Below are 19,374 nucleotides of genomic sequence, written 5' to 3'. Positions count from 1 at the left end.
AGTTAAACAGTTGAAATTTTAATAGAAAAGAATACTGAAAATTAGAATAAAATAAAATTTTAGGGGACTCTCATACAGCAAACAGGATTTTTTTTTTGCTTGTCTTGCAGAATAATGGTACGCATCCCTTCTTTCGCGAGTCCAGCTCACACTTGGCCCGGTTTTATTTTATGGTTACATTGACTGACAGAAAAAGGTCATTGTCATAAACACGTAAACCTTGGTGTTACCCTACGCCAAAAATAACGGTCACGTGCGATGCCCTACAAAAAGACTGTTCAATTCTTTCAGACTTTTTGCTCAAAGGTTGCCAGTCGAGAAAACCTGAGAATCATGTTGCCAACTTAATAAAGCTATTGATAAAAACATCTTGACATTGAGAGCGAAAAAGGGCAAGTTTCTTTTAGCGACTATTAAATTCAGTTAAATATTGGCATTTCTTCTCAGGGCCTATTGTTAGAACAAACAATTAACCTAACAGGTTATCATTTACATACATACTTTCTTGTGGGAAAGTAACAACGGCCGAAACGAACGGGCACACGTAATACTCTTTATTTTCGTACAAAGCATTTATTTAAGCAATAGTACTTAAGAAATTCGGTCATGTTTGTATTCAGAAAATAGGTAACTGGTATAAAATAAATAGTGGAAGAGCGTAGCGGTGTGCCGTCCATCTGAGAGTGAAACACATCGGAGCATGCAATTGAGGTCACATTTGTTAGATGCAACTACGGCTCCGACGCATCCTATTAATTTAATCGCTAGCTTTTCCCCGCTGTTGCACCCGCGTTCCCGTAGGAACCGTTCACGTTTCCGGGACAAGCCAGTACCTAGGACATAGGACACTTTTGCAGCACAAAATCAGGTCAGACCGTACCTGTGGAATTACTCTACCGGGAGAAGTAGCTACCATTTATCATCGGAACGTCAAAGGAAGTTAAAAGTGTAAATTACTGCAGAAAAAGAAATGCTCTGGAACGAGACATTGCTTTTAGCGACCTGAAAGAAATTCGCAAACATTTTTAACGACACTCCTTTCAGATACGTCCGTCTGCCAGGATATTAGGGCATTACGACTCTTTTCAAACTGGGTGATGGCATCAGAGGTTTTCAAAGAATATTTTTATAATTTACCCAGTACTTTTGAAATGAAATTATATCGTGAATCGTACTTGACTTCGCTAACATAACACTAACCGCAAAGACGATTTCCGCATAACATGTAGTTCGATATCTTTAAAGCAAATAGATGACTCCACCATACCATTTTTGCTTGCATTTTTGGTGCTACGCGGATATGATGTTATAAAACGGACGATTACCAAATACTGGGTATTTTCCGGTATAATAGGTGCGTTAATAAACAAACATCGTATTCGGAAACAAAACAACCCGTTACCATTGTCTGCAGTACAAACAAATATGGAATCGAATGCGAGCACGCACGATAAAAAGCGCTCAATCAACCACGTAACAGGATTATCAATAAATATTTTAATATAATAAAGAGGATATGTTTGTTTATAAAGGCTCTGAAACTACTGAACCGATTAAAAACAAAACCTTACACTGTTTCTCTATATTATTTTTGATCCGGGTACGGGCGTAAGTTCCTCCGTATTTAAAATATTCAAAGAGGATTTGTTAGTTAGTTTGTACAGATAAGGGCATCGAAAATACTGGACTAATTTGAAAAATTCCTAACTGTTGGGAAGCTACTTTAGTCCCTGGTGACATAGGCTACATTTTATCCGCGGGTGAAACCATTGGAAACTGCTAGTTATAATAATTTAAGCAATGTCCTGTATGACTCAGCTCGCCATATTTCTTTTGGATGAACAAAGTTTTGCGAAATCAAATGTGTGTCAAGCGACTGACGCGAGATAACAATGAATCATTTACACCGAATCAATAGGTTCCATGACGTGTAAGGACGACAAATAACGAAAATTCTTCAAAAAATATGCATTTAAATGTAATTTAGTTTATTTTATGACTAAATATGAACACGTTATAAATGAAATGCTCCGTTGATATGTTGCTTTTTCCCGGTGCCAACGGAGTGAAATGAATTGCAAAAAAAGATTAGACTTGGCAGTCTAGGAACCTAAATAGATAATTATGTAAAACCTAACTGTAAAACCAACAAACAAAATAAAAGACAATGTTATCCATCAATCGCATACAAGTCATTGCTATTCACTGCGATCGTGACCCAAATAAGCATGGCTGCGATATGATCACGCACAGAATATTCTAGAAACACACACACACACACAGACAGATATGTAAATACTTACAGTAGCGGGGCGGGAGTCCAGGAAATGATCGTAGATGGCGAGGCCAGCGATAGCCAGCAGAACCCCAGTATGGAAACCCGTCATGAAGAGGCCGACGTATTGTATCAGCATGGTGATGAGGCCAAACAGCAGGCCGGCACACAACGCCACGCCTAAACACACAACACTTCATTAACTGATGGCAGCGACATAGATAGATTTTCTTCATTACTTAGCGTATTGATTTTATGAAAATAGAAAGCATTAGTGCATTGCACCTTAAACGGTAGTCAGCTTGTTAGCCCACACGTTACTTTGTTTAGTTCGTATTGACGCATGTGGATGAAAAAATGGGTGAATGACATGCTATCATATAAAATCGTAGAGAAAAAAGTTCCACTAAGAGTGCACTCCTCCCAACTTCCTTAGTTCCTAAGTGTAGGTATTATAGTTTCTTGGAAAAAAGATGATAGTGACCTCACCATGGCGTTAAATTCAAATATTTTTCATTACAAAATACCATTATTTCACAGGCACTTTTGCACTGTCTATTAAGTCACAAATAATTTGACGATACTATGTATATGTACTAGAAACTAGGAGTTCTCCTAAAAGCTATCAATATTTCATGAACAAAACAACAATAATTGATTACCCGGTACAGGAAAATTTGTGCTCCAGTTTCAATGTAACTAAATCCCCTCGATTAATAAGCTTATTACTCACCAACATTGCCATACGGAGGCATCAGGTATTCCTGGAGGCAAATTAGATAAACGATGGCCGATCCGAACGTGAATCCCGTCAGAAACATACTCGCTTTGAAACATCGGTATCCTGAAACACGTGCTAAGTGTTAAAACAAAATAGACTGTGCAACTGTTAATTATATTGTTTTACTCTTTTAACTCGAAAAACTCGAAATCATTTATTCAAAATTAGCTGTAAAACAGCACTTTTAGAACGTCAATATTTCACGAAAGTCTGCCACTAAAACTCTTCACCGTTACCTATATGTTTCTTTGGTCAGTGATGAAGTTCAAATCATAGTTGGAACACTTAAACATTTCATAGAACTAGCTAAAATAAAGAACTGTCTATGTCCAAACTAAAAGTTGCATACCCGTTTGAAACTACGAAAAAATGCAACATTTAAAGATTTTTTTTGTTCGGTGTGCTAGATAACAATAGCCAAATTAACAAAAATGCTCAATTTAACAAAGAGCTACCATTAACACAGATTGATCTCATAAATAACAGCGGTATGTCAGTTACATGCGCGAACGCATGCACCATTCAATGTACTGCAACGTTTTTAGAACGTAACTAATGTGAGGAGGTTTTAATTAGTATCGTTTTTTATCTCCCGTACTTTACAGTATTTTAAAAATAAAAATAATAAAATACTTTTTTAAAGAGACCATTTCCGTTCCAAAGATAGCGCGTGTAAGCATAATCTGTACTGAAAACGTTGTAAGCCAAAATAAAACTTAATTCTAAAACGATTGGAGCCTCATTAATTTAATATAATATATTCATCATTCTGATGAAATTTTTTCGTTATAATGTGATAGCAAACAAACCGCGGGCCGTTCGCGGAATAATTTCGCCTATTTGTTGTATAATACATACAACGTACTGAAACAGGTTTATTTTATCTGATGGCTATGCAAATATACAAACTACTTATATTTTAAGAGACGATATTGGAATTTAATAACAGAGTAATCTCGCGAAAACTGAAGACTTTAAAATCAATAGCCAAATCTTTAGTACAACCTTTGAGAGCTGATCAATCTCTTTGGCTCTCTTTAGAATTTTTATATCAGAATAATGTTTTTATTGAAAAATTACTTTGCTTTTAAATTGCATATTTGCAGAGCCGAAGCCGAGTAGCTATTTCAATACAAGTTTGTATGGTATTGAAAGCTATGGCTTCTATCGCTGTATGGATCGACAGAATGCGTCCACCCTGTTATTTCCCATCGGTATTGTGCAAGATGACTGCAACTTATAATACATTCATGACAAACTCACCGAACAGTGTATAAACAATCCCGAACGCGATGTACATAGCGCAGAGCACGCTGATGATGGGGTCATAGTTGTAATCGATGGATGTGCAGAATGACCCCTCGACGTGGGGGCCGGGGAACTTGATCGTCATGTTGGGGGGGCTCCGAGTCACTTGGGGGACCAGCTGTCCCACTGATGACATGTTTACAACTCGCTGATAGTTAAATACTTTTAATTGACTGGAGTGAGATGGAGTTCTAAAAAGAAAATGCAATTATTAAGATAGAATATTGGTAGTTACTTTAAACTATTTTATCTGATGAAAACCGGTTACCTATACCTGTGTGTCTCACCTGTCTGATTGTCTTTGTGCATACAAAGAGCTCAGGTACGCTCTATAGTCGCCGAGTCATACAAAGACAACGTGCATGTGCATTTACACACACTCGCACAGATCATAAGACTGACATCTTTGAGCAAATATAAATTTCATTTTGGTGGGCAGCACACAAGACTTGCTCAAGACGAATACGCGAATTCATAACTTTCGTATCAACTCTGGTTTCCACAAGAAATTTTCTTTCATCAGTATGGAACTAGGTACATTAATATTTTCGAGTTACGAAGTCGCGTATACGTACTTGAGAAACTGAATTCTGATAATTTTAAGCCACTGGTTTCAATCAATGGATCTATATTCATGTATGTTGCAAAATTATTCGGAACCTTGAGATCTGTTTGTTTTAAATGGTGGAGAAGTAAATAGCATTGTAAACAGATTGAAGAAAAACAGATACATACTCCTTTGGCCGTGGTTCAATTATGGGAAATGAATGTAATTTCATTATAAACTAAGAGATATCTATTTTAAAGTCTCACAGTGTTTTAATGATGTTAGGAAATTGAAATATCCAACAACATTATTACAGTTTAATTAATGAAAATACTGCATTAATGAATTGCAGTATGAGCTCCCAGTTCCCTGTATTCTCGGAAAATACATATTTGAGATACAATTTTCTGAGAGACTATTTCATTTTACAAGGTATTGAGAGTACTAAAGGACTGTAAATGACATACTATGGAGGAGAAACTTTATGAAAAGAACAGTTTATTTTGTATTTAATTACTGTTATATTATATTTAAATATAACAAATTACAGCAGTTATTGTTTATAAGGGCCATAAGGTCTGACACATCATATTGAAGATAAGAATTATTATGAGTAAACAAGGAATGCATAATTGATGCAACATTTATGCAATTTTCCTTTTACTGTGAACCATACATTTTGTACATTAGGTCTCTTTCCTTTTAAACATTATATAAAAAAAACTTTAATGTTAAATCAAATCCTATTTCATTGTATTAGCCAATAACTTGCTGTATTTGTATTTGATCTGGTCAACAATTATTATGACCACCTTTACAAAATATAATAACAGTTTTTGTAACAATTATGGCAAAACATATTTTTTTTTGTTTGTGCTGTCATGTATGTAATAAGCGAACCTGTAAGCTATCTAAGAACATCAGCTGACTTACAAACATCAAACCTCTTTTTACCAAAGTTTGAGTAATTCATGCTTTGACTATGAACTTTATGGTTTGATATTATTTATGCTTTTTAAAATTGTAATCCTTTCATTATACTTTAGAAATAAGGCCTGAAACATCTCCAAAGCGAAAAACACCACTCTGTGTTCACCAACACCCACGCTCAGCACGGTGAGTATGGACAGATACCCCTAGCCTAGGGGTGGCCTTTGTCTAGCAGTGAATGATTTTTTGCTGCAACTACAATGAGGCCTAGATTGCCATATCATATCTTTTATTGCATTCCATAATGTACAATAGATTAAAAATTTAAAATGATAGTCACAATTATGGACCCTGATGGCCACAGCAAAATAGAAGTGTGGGAGCCAGTCCAACAGTGACAGTAAATGAGAGTCAGATAGTCTTCTGATAGGAAAATTAGAAGCTACTGTTGTTTTTACTGGGTGCTTTATATTGTAATGGTGTTCTTTCTACTTGGAAACTGCACCTGACTCGAATAATGCAGTGGAAAGTCTAAGCTATCCATAGAAAGGAGTTAATCAAGCAGTAGACCTTAGATATTTTTAGTGGGATTTAATTATCACATCAAGAGTGTGTGTGTTTGAGAAATGAGTTTCACATACATAGAAGTTTATAATACTATAATGCCTACTTTAAGAAACCTGAGTAAGGAGTAAATAATCATATCTTCTGAAAACTACTTTAGAAAATCATGAATAGTACATTAAATATTTCTTGTTTGTTTCTGAATACATTTTTGGCTATGAATAATCATAGCAAAAATATTTTTTGATATGAATTTTCTTAGTATTTACTTTAAAAATATACCAGTTTCTCAGAAACCAAAGAAATGAATAAATGAGTAGGTTCTTTGAGATATTTCAAAGAACATTTGTTTAATATTTTAAAGCAAAGACCTATGAGTAATTCTAATTAGGCATTCAGTCAATTACTAATTTATGCATGAATTACGAAATTAAAGAAATGGTTATTTTTTACAAAAGGCTCAAATTTATGATAAATTCGTAAGTAGACAGACTCTCAGGGGAATTGGCTGGCTAGAACGTTGGATCATGATTATTTCCCTGCAGCCGTCATAGAACACTTTATTTTTTAATTAGAATCATATTAGAACCACCACCAAAGGGCAAGAAATGGCCCCAAATTAGTCAATAACAAAAACATGATCTATTCAGACATCGACTACTTCACTTAGTTTCGTCAACACGCTTTCGCTGTAGAAAAAATCTATGACAAGGTAAAAACGAACAAAGAATACAGTTCCATTGACCAGCATCCAGTTAATGTATCAACAAGAAATATAAGTAAATAAGTGTGTAACAAAAAATCTTACCATTCTACGTCATGTGTCGATTTCACATTGTAAATTTATTAAATCCAGATCACTTTTAACTTTTAATCAAGAATCACGAATATGTCCGCTTCTAAAACAAACGCATTGTTTTTTTAGTAATGTAAATAGGTAGCAAAACCAACTGTCCGCACTCGCGACTACCTACGTAAAAAGAAAATATAGCTGCAACTAACAAAGGACTCGTTTCCACTGGTTTCCCCACCGAGTTTTCTCTTCGACTATGTACAAAATGAATCTTTTTAAAATAGTGATGGCCGCTACCACAGATACTCAAAACCGATTTGACACAGAGCATGAAGAAGTATGTCATAGATTTGAAAACCGATATATTTAAAAAATTTAAGAAAAAAAATAAGATATGTCAATTATATAAACTGCAAAAATATCGGAAACATACCTATTTGAAATTAAAAATTAATTTGTGTCATTAAATTGAAAACATGGGTGTTAAAATAAAAAGACCGTTATCAAGACACAAAGCGTAGAGAGGAAGCCAGCAAAACACACATCCCTAGCTGAGTCCACCTTAGTGAATGCCTTTGTAATTTTATTTATCGCAGGGAACAGTTCCAAGAGTTTATTTGTGCTTGTGTTAGTAAGTGGACACAAAAAAGTGTACTCAAGGGGGTCAAACAAGATTTAAAATGAATTGGCCAGTCATCCCCGGAGTGTAAATCAAATAGCACGTATTTACTTACCTTAGTGAACGCAGCCCATTCGCTGTAGCCGCATCATCCTAATTTCACAATGAAAGTCACGATTACAACCCTAAACGACGAAATCTTCGTTTTAGACGTTTCGGAAGATTTGGAGTTGGAAAATTTTAAAGCGTTTTGTGAGATTGAGTCCGGGTTCCCTGCGAAAGATTTTATATTGAATTACAACGGCAAGCCGCTTCTGGAAGATAAGAAATCTCTGAAAGAGCACGGTGTCCGCGATGGAGACGTGATCGTGCTTCTGCATATGATGCAGACAGCCTCCAACCTCAACCAGACTGATTCCAGCCAAGGTACGTGTTGATAACGCACTTTACGTATTTTCACTGTGCATTTAAAATTGCATTGTCATGCTTATTGTCACTGATGACAGAGGGTATTTTTGACTTTTTTATACCTGGCAGCCAGTATGAAAACAAAGAGAAATATTTCACCTTCATATAAAAAATAATCATGACATTTAATGCCAATTTGACTGCATATTTTTTGATCTTTTAGAGGTTGAGTTAATTTTTTAGTAAAATAAATTAAAACGTTATCTCCCTTGTAGCTTTGCCTACAGGGTTAGCTAACTTAGACTTCAGTGGCATCAGAGTCCCTCCGGGCGCAGCAAGCACCTCAATGGCGGCTAGGAACCCACCCGTGGAGGAGGACCCTCGCATCATCAGGGAGATGTTTTTAGCCAACCCGGACCAGCTTGCTCTGCTCAAGCAGAACAACCCAAGACTAGCCGATGCGCTCCTCAGCGGCAACTTAGGTCCGTACCACTGTTGTTTTGATTATGCTAATGTTATTGTCAATGTTAATAATTACCGGTGCTTTTCCTTATTTCCAATGCATACCTGTTTAGTTGAGTTCTTTAGTTTCTTATTGCTTTCATATTATTTTGCTGTTTTGATTAAGAAATGTAGTATTGATTTATAGCTTTAATTATAGTAATAAGTGTAGGCAGAAGAAAGTCATATTTCAGAACAACATTCAAGCATTGGTGTTTGCTTCACTTGATAGAGCCAATTGCTCTCAAATTAGTCAAAACTATGTTAAGTCTTTTTAGTAATGCTTGAGTGGAGTTCTAGCATATGGACTCAATTATTCTTTCTTTTCTATCTGTCCGAGTATGTAGTATTATCTTCTGAAGGGAACTGACTAAATAGATAACAATGTAAACTCATAACAGACTTAACCTCTGACCACAAAATGACACAAACTACAATTAGTCTAAATTCACCCAATTGGTTTAACAAAGGGTATGCAGAAATTATTAATAATAACTGGTAATAGATCTTAGTAAAACAAAGCAATTTGTTAAAACTACGCAACTAACAGCCGGTAATTATTAATAATAACAAAATTAACCCTAACAAAAATAAATATTGTAAATGTAAATCTTTTTCATAGATACATTTGCTTCTGTGCTTCGTGAACAAATCTTAGCTAGAACGGAACGCCAGCAACAGCGTATAAGGTGAAAAATTTCAGATTGGATTGATTGAGATAGGTGTTTCATAGGGACTTTTACTTAAAGCTAGACTTATTTCAGGATGATGAATTCAGATCCATTTGATACAGAAGCGCAGCGAATGATTGCTGAGGAGATCCGTCAGAAAAACATCGAGGCTAACATGGAGGCGGCCATGGAGTACAACCCGGAAACGTTCGGCACGGTGGTCATGCTGTACATCAACTGTCATGTTAATGGGTAAGTGCTATTTTATACCCCCCTTTCTCCTTACTCCTCATGTCGTGTCTTCAATTCCCAAGTCTCGCTGGTGAGGTCTTCCTTCTTTATTGTTGTTCTCCAGCTGTTTTGGTGTTTCTGATCGTCCTATAGTGCTGCTGTCATAATTTTCTTAGCATACCACATCATCATCAGCAACTGTGATGTTTTGGAGATGAACAGCCAATGGGAGATCTACATAGAACACTTTGACTGAGATTTGCGATTACCGATGACAAATCGTCATCCTTCGAGCCTTTTTCCCAACTATGTTAGGGTCGGCTTCCAGTCTAACCACTGTACTGTTGACAAATGAAAACATCAAATTATGAAGGCGTGACTACACTACTTGTTGACTATTTTCAGAGTCCACATTTCTACTTAGTAGCTAAATAAAACAATTTTATGACAGTCCCCCTCATTTCAAATGTTAATTAGAATTTACATTTACATTTCAATATTAAATAAACATCAGCCTAATTCTGCCGTTTTTAAATTCATCGATTTGCATGAGATAGTTTGTTCACCTTTTTGATTACGTATTAAGTAATCAATTACGCTTATGTTCTGATGATTTCAATAACTATTAAAACAGTACTTTCCTTACAATTTTCGTTCTTAGAAAGACACTTTGACCCCAAAATTCTCCATTCCCATTGATGGGAATCTAAAACCTTTACTTAAAATGGGCGTCACCCTTCACCACTATGTTTTACTGTTAGAATGAAATGTCAGAACAAACACTCCAGTACCAATGTTATTAGAAGTCGCAGTGGTAAAAAAACCTGCCCATTCCCATTGTGTCCCAGTGATAATCATTTACAAGCACTGTAACTTTGTTCCAGATTCCCAGTTAAGGCATTCATCGATTCCGGCGCTCAGACCACGATCATGTCAGCAGCCTGCGCCGAGCGATGCAACATTATGCGACTGGTGGATACTAGGTATGTAATCTAAAATAATACTCTTATTTTATCGTCCCACTGCTGGGCACAGGCTTCCTCTCACACGGAGAAGGATTGAGCGTTAAAATAATACTTATTATTGTAGATTTGTAGCATCATTTCATAGCGATCGTGTGTCTAGCAAGGCGAAAATCATAATTGCATTGCATTGGTACTAATTGCGCAGAAAGAAATGTTTGATTTGATGAACAGTAAATGATAAGTATTAATAGATGTCTGCAAAATGTGTGAATTTGATGAATTTTCTTGCTTAGTTAATGTAACATTTGAGCTCTGCGTGTTTTTCAATTGAAACATCATTATTCGATAGCAGACTGATTGATGGCATTGTAATAAATCAAATGTCAAAGCAATATATTCAATCAGGCGAGTGCAAGCTCGCTTCACTTTAACGATGTACCACGATTTATGATGCGGCTGCAAACTTTATCTTCATGCGTATTTGATCAAAATTATCTAATTTTCGCAGTTTTACTGTAGTATTTATGTCTTTAATGGAAAATTTACACGTTTAGATTCAAGTTAAACTAAATTTTAGCCGGGGGACCACGCCTTACATACCACTGACGTGAAGTGATTTTGTTTCTATATTTTGTTAACAAATTGAGGGTACCCAACCAGGACACCCAATCTATCCCATCCTAAAACCCCTTGCTTTCCCATTACATATTCCAACTCCCGTCGGTAAATTTCCCATGTATTCCAAAATATCGATGCCGCCCGGCCACGCCCTTGCACACCTTTGTTGCATGGTGTCCAATAGAGAATACTTAATCATTTTCCATCAAGACCGTGAGGATCCAGTTGCTTATTTCCCCCGTATCACATAAAAAAGTTACCTTGAAAGCGAAGTAGACAGAGGGGAACAATATTATTATTGAAAAGAGTATCAATGAAAGAGTATCCATAGATTCTTCATAATTATCTCCATGGGGTTAACGTTTTTGGAACAGTGCAACTAGCGGCTGATTTTTTATGGCAATAACCTATAAGTATGATCCATTTGAAATAAAAACTTTTTGATTTGTCTTTAGGCAGAGCCACTTTCGCGTTAAAGATATTTGAACGAATAACTTGTGGCCTAGCGTGGAGTTACCAACCAAATTAGAATTTCAATACATTTGAAATGTTTTATTCAACAATAGTATTATATTTGTAGATTCTACAAACAAGCAACAGTTTGTTAGACCGTTATCTCAAAATTGTGTATCCAAACGATTTTGTGATCGATATTACAATATTTCGAAATGGCCTGATGGGGTTCGGGAATAATTTTGTGGGTTTGTATTCATATAAAAGAATTCAATTAAAAAGAAAACCCATAAAAATATAATTAGAAACATTTACTTTCCCCGAATTTCCCCTTTCTCCGTACCAGGGGGAAAAAAATAATACATACCTACCACGATAAAAATAACCCTGTTTCTACGTCCCCCATGGAAAAATTTATAGGAGTACGACTAGATACTCTGAATTATTTTCGGCTTTATAATTGGGTGTATAATTTTTGCGAAGCTTTTATGTAGTAAAAAGCATATATTTATTTGGTAGTAGTCGCCTCTCAAGGGAACTCTATTTCATACACCTGATAAAAACTCAGCTACATACTCAACTATAATAAATATGTACTCAACTAGCTTATCTCAGTCTAATAAGTACCTATCTCCAAAAAACAGTTTCAGCCGTGGAAAGGTAACAAATTAAACTAATTTTGGTATTTACAATTTCCGTAGAAATAATATACGTTTATCTTCTGGTAACCTTTCTTTATCCTTGCCAGAGATTGTTTACCAAAATTTCATATCATAATATACTGCAAATAATTTGTCCGTGCATTGAACTCAAAATGTTGTTATGACTTTAATCCTACGTATATTGGCTTATTAATACTTTTGTAGGAGCATCGTTAATATCAGTTTTAACACCCACCGGTGTTCTTTTGTTTACTACTCAATATAAGGCTGAGGCTACAGTAGGCAGACATTTGCGATGCTACTAAAGCGATGGACATGCTATGAAAACATCGTAAAAGAAAATCCGACGTATATACGCTTTAATTTTGTCAATATGTTGATGTAACTGATGACGGTAATGCTGTTCCTCCTTCTCGCATAAAGGAATCAAAGCTCAAAAGAAAGAAACGTCAAAATAGTATATTTTCCAAAACTTTGTACACGAATTTGTGTTGTGCAATTGGCCCCAAACTAGCCTAAGTCTTGGGCACCAGTTTATAGTGTACAGGCTTCAGCTCTTTGGATAAAATCCAGACTAATTTGAAAGTAAAATATATTAAATCGCTAGTAATATTCTTTGTTGGGGTAGCCATATTACACGATATTTCTCGCAGGTCTAATGTAGCATCAGCCTTAGAGTTCACTTATACGGACTTAATAAGCCACCCTCATGATTTCAACACAGGTATTGTTGAGAATCTATTTAGAGACGCCGTATTCAGTTTCACAAGAAATCTGTTTCTTGTGAAAAACATGTTTGTTTAGAGGATTATTATGTTGTTGTTGTTATTGATTTGTATTTTTTTCCATGCTTCCTACAGGAAAATTTTATGGAGTATTTTTATTTAGCCCCAAAGTAAACAAGTGTTTCCAAATAAAGTCGAAAACATAACACTTAACACAACTTATACAATCGTATTTTTTTGACTAAGTATAATAAACACTCCATGTGTTTATTTTAGTCAAAAAATACCTTTTGAAGATCATTGTTTCCATAGTAGTCAGCTAGTTAAGTGGTTAGTCCGACAGCTTGGGTGTGCCCTGGGTTCGATCCCCGAGTCAGACCAAATCGCTTTATGGATTTTTAAGAAATTAATGAAGCAGCCCGGAACTTGAAAGTTAGTGGATAACCACTAACTTTCCAAAACACCCTTACCTTTTAGGTGAGGGTAGACCACGTAAATGGGCAAATTGTCTCTGGTCGTGTCGAATTGCCGGGCCCGCAGTCTATAAGAGTGAATACTCGTCGAAGTAATAATAATACAGTGTGAGCCTTGTATATGTGCACATAAGTATCTGAATTGACAATCTATGCTTAATTTTATCGAAGGCTAAAATATTGAGATAAATCTATTTATAGTTTCTTTTTCTTATAAAAAAGACTAAACTATATACGAATGAATTGAGATAACATCCGTGTATGGGCGTAAACTACACTATAATATGTCCTGTGCCGATGGCTGAGGAAAGGTAATTAAGGGCAACAACAGGTAGATTTTTAGCCGGCAAGAGTCAGGAACACCAGTCCACCGTGCCTAGGGGGAAGAGGGAAGATAGTCTATGGGTATTTGCCAGCAGTTAGAAAATGGCTGATCTTCGAGAAAGCCGTCGAAAGACTGCCAGAAGGACATTAAAAATATAGCCTATCTTGCTCGGAAGAGTGAAGATTTCCCGCACTGAAATAGCTTTCTGAGCCTTTGGGTACAAAGAAGCAAACAAAAAATGTTTCCTGTTCATTATATTACTATAAACCTACCGTCAACTCTTTCTCTGTTATCAAGATAAGCACTAAAAAATACCAATAGATTTAAAACAGCTTTAATTATTTTAATCTATCTTCCGTCAACTGACGGTAAAGTAGTAGTTTTCCCACTCAATATATTCGCAGTATTCGAATCTGTGATAGCGTGTGGTACGCATAGTATAAGTTTCTGTGCTCAGTGAGTGTGTCTGACGTTTTTATTGCAGTTAATTGTAAGGCAGGTCAATTTGTGCATGCGTTATTCGTTTACAATACTACGTTTACGTTGTGGTGTCGCTCGCGTGGTTTCGGTGTGTGTGTAAACGGTATAAAAAAATACATCTATCTAAGCTCATGTAAATTCGATTTACTTATGCATATTAAATAATAGAAAATGTATTTGTTAAGTGTGTACTTGTTAAGTAATTTAAATATTTAAGAAAATGTGCGTTTATAAGTGTATTTGTCTACTTACTTCCTCTATATTTTGGAGAGGAAAAATAATTATATCTGCCTACAACGAGCTGATGCTTCGCGCTACAAATTAAACAAAAATATTACATATCTCTGATATCTGATTTCCCTTCTTCATCAGATGGGCAGGTATAGCCAAAGGGGTCGGTGTGCAGAGGATCATCGGCCGTATCCACATGGTGCAGATGAGGATCGAGAAGGACTTCCTCACCACATCGTTCTCCGTGCTCGAGGAACAGCCGATGGATATGCTCCTCGGTTTGGACATGCTCAAACGACATCAGGTAATAACAAACTAATTAATAATCATCAGGCAATATACATGATTATGTGTACTTAGATTCTTGGTGAATCATCTGCCAAGCCTTTTCACAACTATGTTGGGGTCGGCTTCCAGTCTAATAAGATGCAGCTGAGTACCAGTGTTTTACCAGGAGCGACTGTCCTATCTGACCTCCTCAACCCAGTTACCCGGGCAACCCAGAACCCCTTGGTAAGACTGGTTATCACACTATTAAAAAATATTTAACTGTGTGTTGCAAATAGTCTTCAAAATTATGTATATTATAGACTTAGATATATAAACCTTACTAAGTAATTCTGTCGGTCTAGTGTTCATTGAATAGATTTAAGATAAAATTAAGCAGATAATCTTTTTGAGCCAGACAAAGGACAAAAACCTCGGGGAACAGCTAGTATAAAGGTTTTGAAGGATGTTAACTATTTTTCCAAATGAATAAATTCCAAGTAAGTAAAATATTTTTTATTCATATCAACCGCCTACCAGTTCTAGGCATCTAATCGGTGAGACTGTTTCAGATTTTTTTAATATACTTTGATGTTTTATTATACATATGTATGTGCATAATAAACGTTCCTCCAATGATTTCTTAGTCTCAAATATGACAAAATTCTTAACTTGGACCTTTGTACACAGTGCAACATTGACTTAAAACGCAACGTGCTCCGTATCGGCACGACCGGTACCGAGACCCCATTTCTGCCCGAGTCCGAGTTGCCCGAGTGCGCCCGGCTCTCGGGCTACTCCGAGGACGAGATCGTCAACCAGTCCATGCGAGACCACGAGGAACGACAGGTCAAGGAAGCCATGGAGAAGTCCAAACAAGGTGGGCGACCAAAAAACAAATAAAACGTACCAAATCAAATTGTGCCGATGTCTTTTTTTGCACCGTAAAAAATAGTAACGTTTTATTTTCTAAAAACAATAAAAATCGTAAAACTAATGTGTTTTGTTTCTGTTGTTGATTGCATGCGGTAGGTTGTTATACGCGCGCATTTTTGTCGGGAAAGTCGGGTCAGTGAATGGGAACGAACGTTGAGAAACTATGAAAAGGGGACTTTATCCAACTGATTTGTAATAAAAACTCATATTTTCTGAAGATTTTTTTAGTACTACGGACGCGTCAAGTTGTTTCGGTATGTTTGCTTGATTTTTAATTATTTTTCTTGATTTCATTGACTGCACTTTTTCGAGTAAATATGCACGAAAGAATGGGTTTGTGACATTGTACTGATATGTTTCTAAAACGTTACTTTCTTGACCTATAAATTATTCGGGCCTTACGGTGAATGCTTTCTTTCTTTTGCAATCAAATACAATTTGTGTTTCATGTTTTCTTTGTTTTGTAGCTTTTAAATAATTTAAATGCCATTATGCGAATTGAACACCTTTCTTTTAACTTCTATGAATGTTCTTGTAATAATAGAAATTAAATAACTCGCGGCTTCTGTGAATGTTCGTGTTCGTCAAAATTTAACTTACTCGACTTAACTTACTGGAAAATGTCAGAAGCCCTTTCAGTAACAAGTTGTTATTATTAGATATTGTATTTGTAAAATCTTACTTGAATCATTGTGTAAGTTAGAGTAGGGTCGAGTGTATTCATAGTAAACGGTATGCGTAAACTAATTATACAGAAACATCACTTCACTGTATTAGTGTAATTTTTAGGCCCAATTTCACTGATAACATAAACGCCCGTTTTTCTTAAAACAATCGTTTTCTTGAACGACAAAATTCATGCAGTACAGTGTTGTTTCAGGAAAATTTCCGTTTATATTATTAGTGAACATGGGCCTAACCTATTGTCTTTTAATGTATTGTGTATGTATTTAATTTATGTATATGTATATTAAATGCTACATGTAATAACATATTGTACGTTACACAGAGGCTGGTGGACTCCTGGGTCTTCGGCCCACTACTAGTGGCCAGTCGGCCCCGGTGCCCATGCAGATCAATAACCAGCGAATGGGTAAGTTGATTATTAAATTATTTATTTACATACTTGTGCAAAAACAGCACTTTTTGAACATCAAAACTGAACCTTTCATGTCATCTGGGGAGTTTGTTACGCCTCTTCTTCCCAGTAAAAACACATAGGAAGTGGTGACGTTTTGGTGACAGTCTTTGGTAAATTCCTGACGTACAAAAAGTGCTGATTTGCAGCCTAGTTGGAATAAACGGTTTTTCATTTTGATCTCTGCATCGACCTAATGTTGCCTGGAGAGAATGCCAGTGGCATTAAGTTCATAAAGTTAAACAAACAAATAAAATAGACCCTAAAACGATCATTCTTCACTGCTTGCTATTTGTTTTTGCTGGGAACAAGCGGCGCACAAGAAAGGTCCCTTTACACAATGAACATTACAATATAGATGAATGTTTATCAAAGTCTGTGTTCAGCCTCTAAAATAATTATAGTTTCTCTATATAAAATGCTTAATGCATATGTTTTCTGTTTTCAGTTCTGGGTGATCCTAGCCAGACTATCATGCCGAATGACAACTTCGGTGAGCCGGAGGTGGAGGAAATAATGTCCCTGGGCTTCACCAGGGAACAGGTACGTTAATACTTATTTAATTGTTTTTATCTTAATAAGGTAATCCGTGACAAAATTAAACAAACAAAACAAGTTAACTGGCCAATACATTTTATAGTGAGTAGCACCATTAACATCATCATCCTCATTTCCAAGCCTTTTTCCCAACCATGTTTGGGTCGGCTTCCAGTCTAACCGGATGCAGCTGAGTACCAGTGTTTTACAAAGACCAATTGCCCTATCTGACATCCTGAACCCAGTTACCAGGGCAACCCAGTAGTACCCCTTGGTAATACTGGTGTCAGACTTACTGGCTTCTGACTTCCTAACCACTGCCATGGATGTTAAATGACAGATAGGACCGGGAGTTAAATATTTAAAATCCAATCAGTTGTTTCCGAGCCAACCATATATCAAAAAATGCTTTCTCGTCATTATATTAGATAGTATATAGCCTATGCTTTACATAGAGAAGTTGTAGGAAATCCGAAATATGTAATTACCCTAATAACTAAATAAAAGTATAAATTATAGTGACTGAATAGAACCTTTCTGATTCCAGGCCATTGTGGAGCTTCGGCGCTTCAACGGCGATAAGACTCAAGCGACTGTGGCCCTTTTCGCCAAATCCCTCAAGTTTTGAGCATCAGACTGTCGACTATATTAACGACTTAATATAATATACCATGAATTTAATATAAACCTTTACTGTAGTCAACATAAAACATAATGGTTATGTATTTTGTTTTCGATCGTTCCAAAAAAATGTATATTTTGTTTTATTTTTTTCTTTACTTTTATGGAAAATTCAAAATCGAAGTCGCTTTTTTTTACTGAGGATTTAAAGTTTATTTACAGATTTTTCTTTACTGTTGTTTTTATTTTATGTTTTTTTGATGAGTTGTGCATTTGTTTGAAACTGACCTGGCCTGGTAGTATTGGGTGATTCTTGTTCCGTTTTATTGCAAGCATCATGGATTCGCTCCGATATACTTTACTCTGGTGTCATTTAATGGAAACTAATGATTATACGACTTTTTCAATGCTAGTTATCACCGCCATGTATTAGGTGTTCTAATATTAATTAAGGTAATGTCTCTGACTTGGATTAAGTGGATCTTCCTATGTATTTTGCAAGTTGCCGAACTTGGATTAGTGCTAAGGCCGCTATCAAGCGTTATTTATGCATTACATATAATCGTAAGTAATTTTGGCAAAGATCGTGTAACTGGTGAAATATACTCGTTTACAATGACTTATGAAATCTATCTTCGTAATAACCGATCTGCCACATGACTATATATTTGAAATTTTACATAAATAGTTTTACTGTCACCGAATTAATATTTAACTTATAATAATACGTAGAAGCATAATGTGTAAGACATAAGTTTACTACTCCAGGAATTAGCTTTGGCTATTTATGTAAAATACTTTAGTTTCTTACTTTCTTATTTTCCTTTTTTCGTTTTCTTATCCGTTTTACATTTGGTTTCTAGCAGATGTAAATTGCTTTTGTACTGGGTAACCAATGGTTTAAAGGTATTTAAATTTATCAAAAAAAAAACTTCACTTTTGTACGAGATAGGTTTTTTACCTAGTTTAAGTTGATTTTTGTATGTTTTCATCATTAAAATGATTGAAATAAAACATAGTTTACGTAATCAAGTGTCGTTTTATTAATATTTCTAACTAGCCGTTTTCCCGCGGTTTCACCCGCGTCCCGTGGTAACTACTGCCCGTACCGGGATAAAATATAGCCTATGTTACTCGTGGATAATGTAGCTTTCGAATGGTGAAAGAATTAAAAAAAAACTGTCCAGTAGTTTTTGAGCCTATTCATTACAACCAAACAAATAAACAAAGTTTTCTTCTTTATAATATTAGTATAGATTACCACTAAGTTCGATTCAGCCCTTCAACATTGGATCCTTGCAAACTCACGGTTTGT

The 19,374-nt window shown here is 35.7% G+C and overlaps 2 protein-coding genes across 4 annotated transcripts in view; one reads left to right on the top strand and one right to left on the bottom strand.

The window, feature by feature from the left end:
- Positions 1-7,467, bottom strand: part of LOC135116618 (transmembrane protein 198-like) — a 28,995-nt gene extending 21,528 nt beyond the window's left edge. The window contains exons 1-4 of the mRNA XM_064036591.1: positions 7,214-7,467; positions 4,320-4,555; positions 3,009-3,119; positions 2,304-2,455 (exon numbers count right to left, since the gene is read on the bottom strand). Of these exons, the coding sequence (XP_063892661.1) occupies positions 2,304-2,455; positions 3,009-3,119; positions 4,320-4,500 (444 nt within the window). The 5' untranslated portion in view covers positions 4,501-4,555; positions 7,214-7,467. The remainder of the gene's footprint in view (positions 1-2,303; positions 2,456-3,008; positions 3,120-4,319; positions 4,556-7,213) is intronic.
- A 238-nt stretch (positions 7,468-7,705) lies between these two features.
- On the top strand, positions 7,706-19,091 carry LOC110372450 (protein DDI1 homolog 2). 3 transcript variants are annotated; one of them, XM_064036586.1, is made up of 11 exons: positions 7,708-7,916; positions 8,028-8,243; positions 8,501-8,707; positions 9,349-9,415; positions 9,491-9,649; positions 10,513-10,611; positions 14,702-14,864; positions 15,518-15,707; positions 16,773-16,856; positions 17,350-17,444; positions 17,986-19,091. In XM_064036586.1, exons 2-11 carry the CDS (start codon positions 8,198-8,200, stop codon positions 18,064-18,066), a joined length of 1,191 nt encoding a protein of 396 aa, XP_063892656.1. In that variant the 5' UTR covers positions 7,708-7,916; positions 8,028-8,197; the 3' UTR covers positions 18,067-19,091. The 3 variants fall into 3 exon arrangements, with proteins under 3 accessions (XP_021184857.1, XP_021184858.1, XP_063892656.1); XM_021329182.3 differs by having other exon boundaries at positions 7,706-8,243; XM_021329183.3 differs by lacking the exon at positions 9,349-9,415 and having other exon boundaries at positions 7,707-8,243; positions 9,520-9,649.
- Positions 19,092-19,374: the final 283 nt, after the last annotated feature.

The sequence above is a fragment of the Helicoverpa armigera genome, chromosome 1 (genome assembly GCF_030705265.1).
Source record: "Helicoverpa armigera isolate CAAS_96S chromosome 1, ASM3070526v1, whole genome shotgun sequence".
Taxonomy (NCBI): domain Eukaryota; kingdom Metazoa; phylum Arthropoda; class Insecta; order Lepidoptera; family Noctuidae; genus Helicoverpa; species Helicoverpa armigera.
The sequence above is the reverse complement of the archived record's forward strand: the minus strand, read 5'-3'. Positions and strand labels throughout refer to the sequence as shown.

Coding starts and splice junctions, on each gene's coding strand:
- LOC110372450 (XM_021329182.3), top strand. CDS start 7,982: ATGAAAGTCACGATTACAACCCTAAACGACGAAATCTTCGTTTTAGAC. Junction 9,416..9,490: donor CGCCAGCAACAGCGTATAAG/GTGAAAAATTTC, acceptor GACTTATTTCAG/GATGATGAATTCAGATCCAT. Junction 14,865..15,517: donor ACATGCTCAAACGACATCAG/GTAATAACAAAC, acceptor CTTTGTACACAG/TGCAACATTGACTTAAAACG.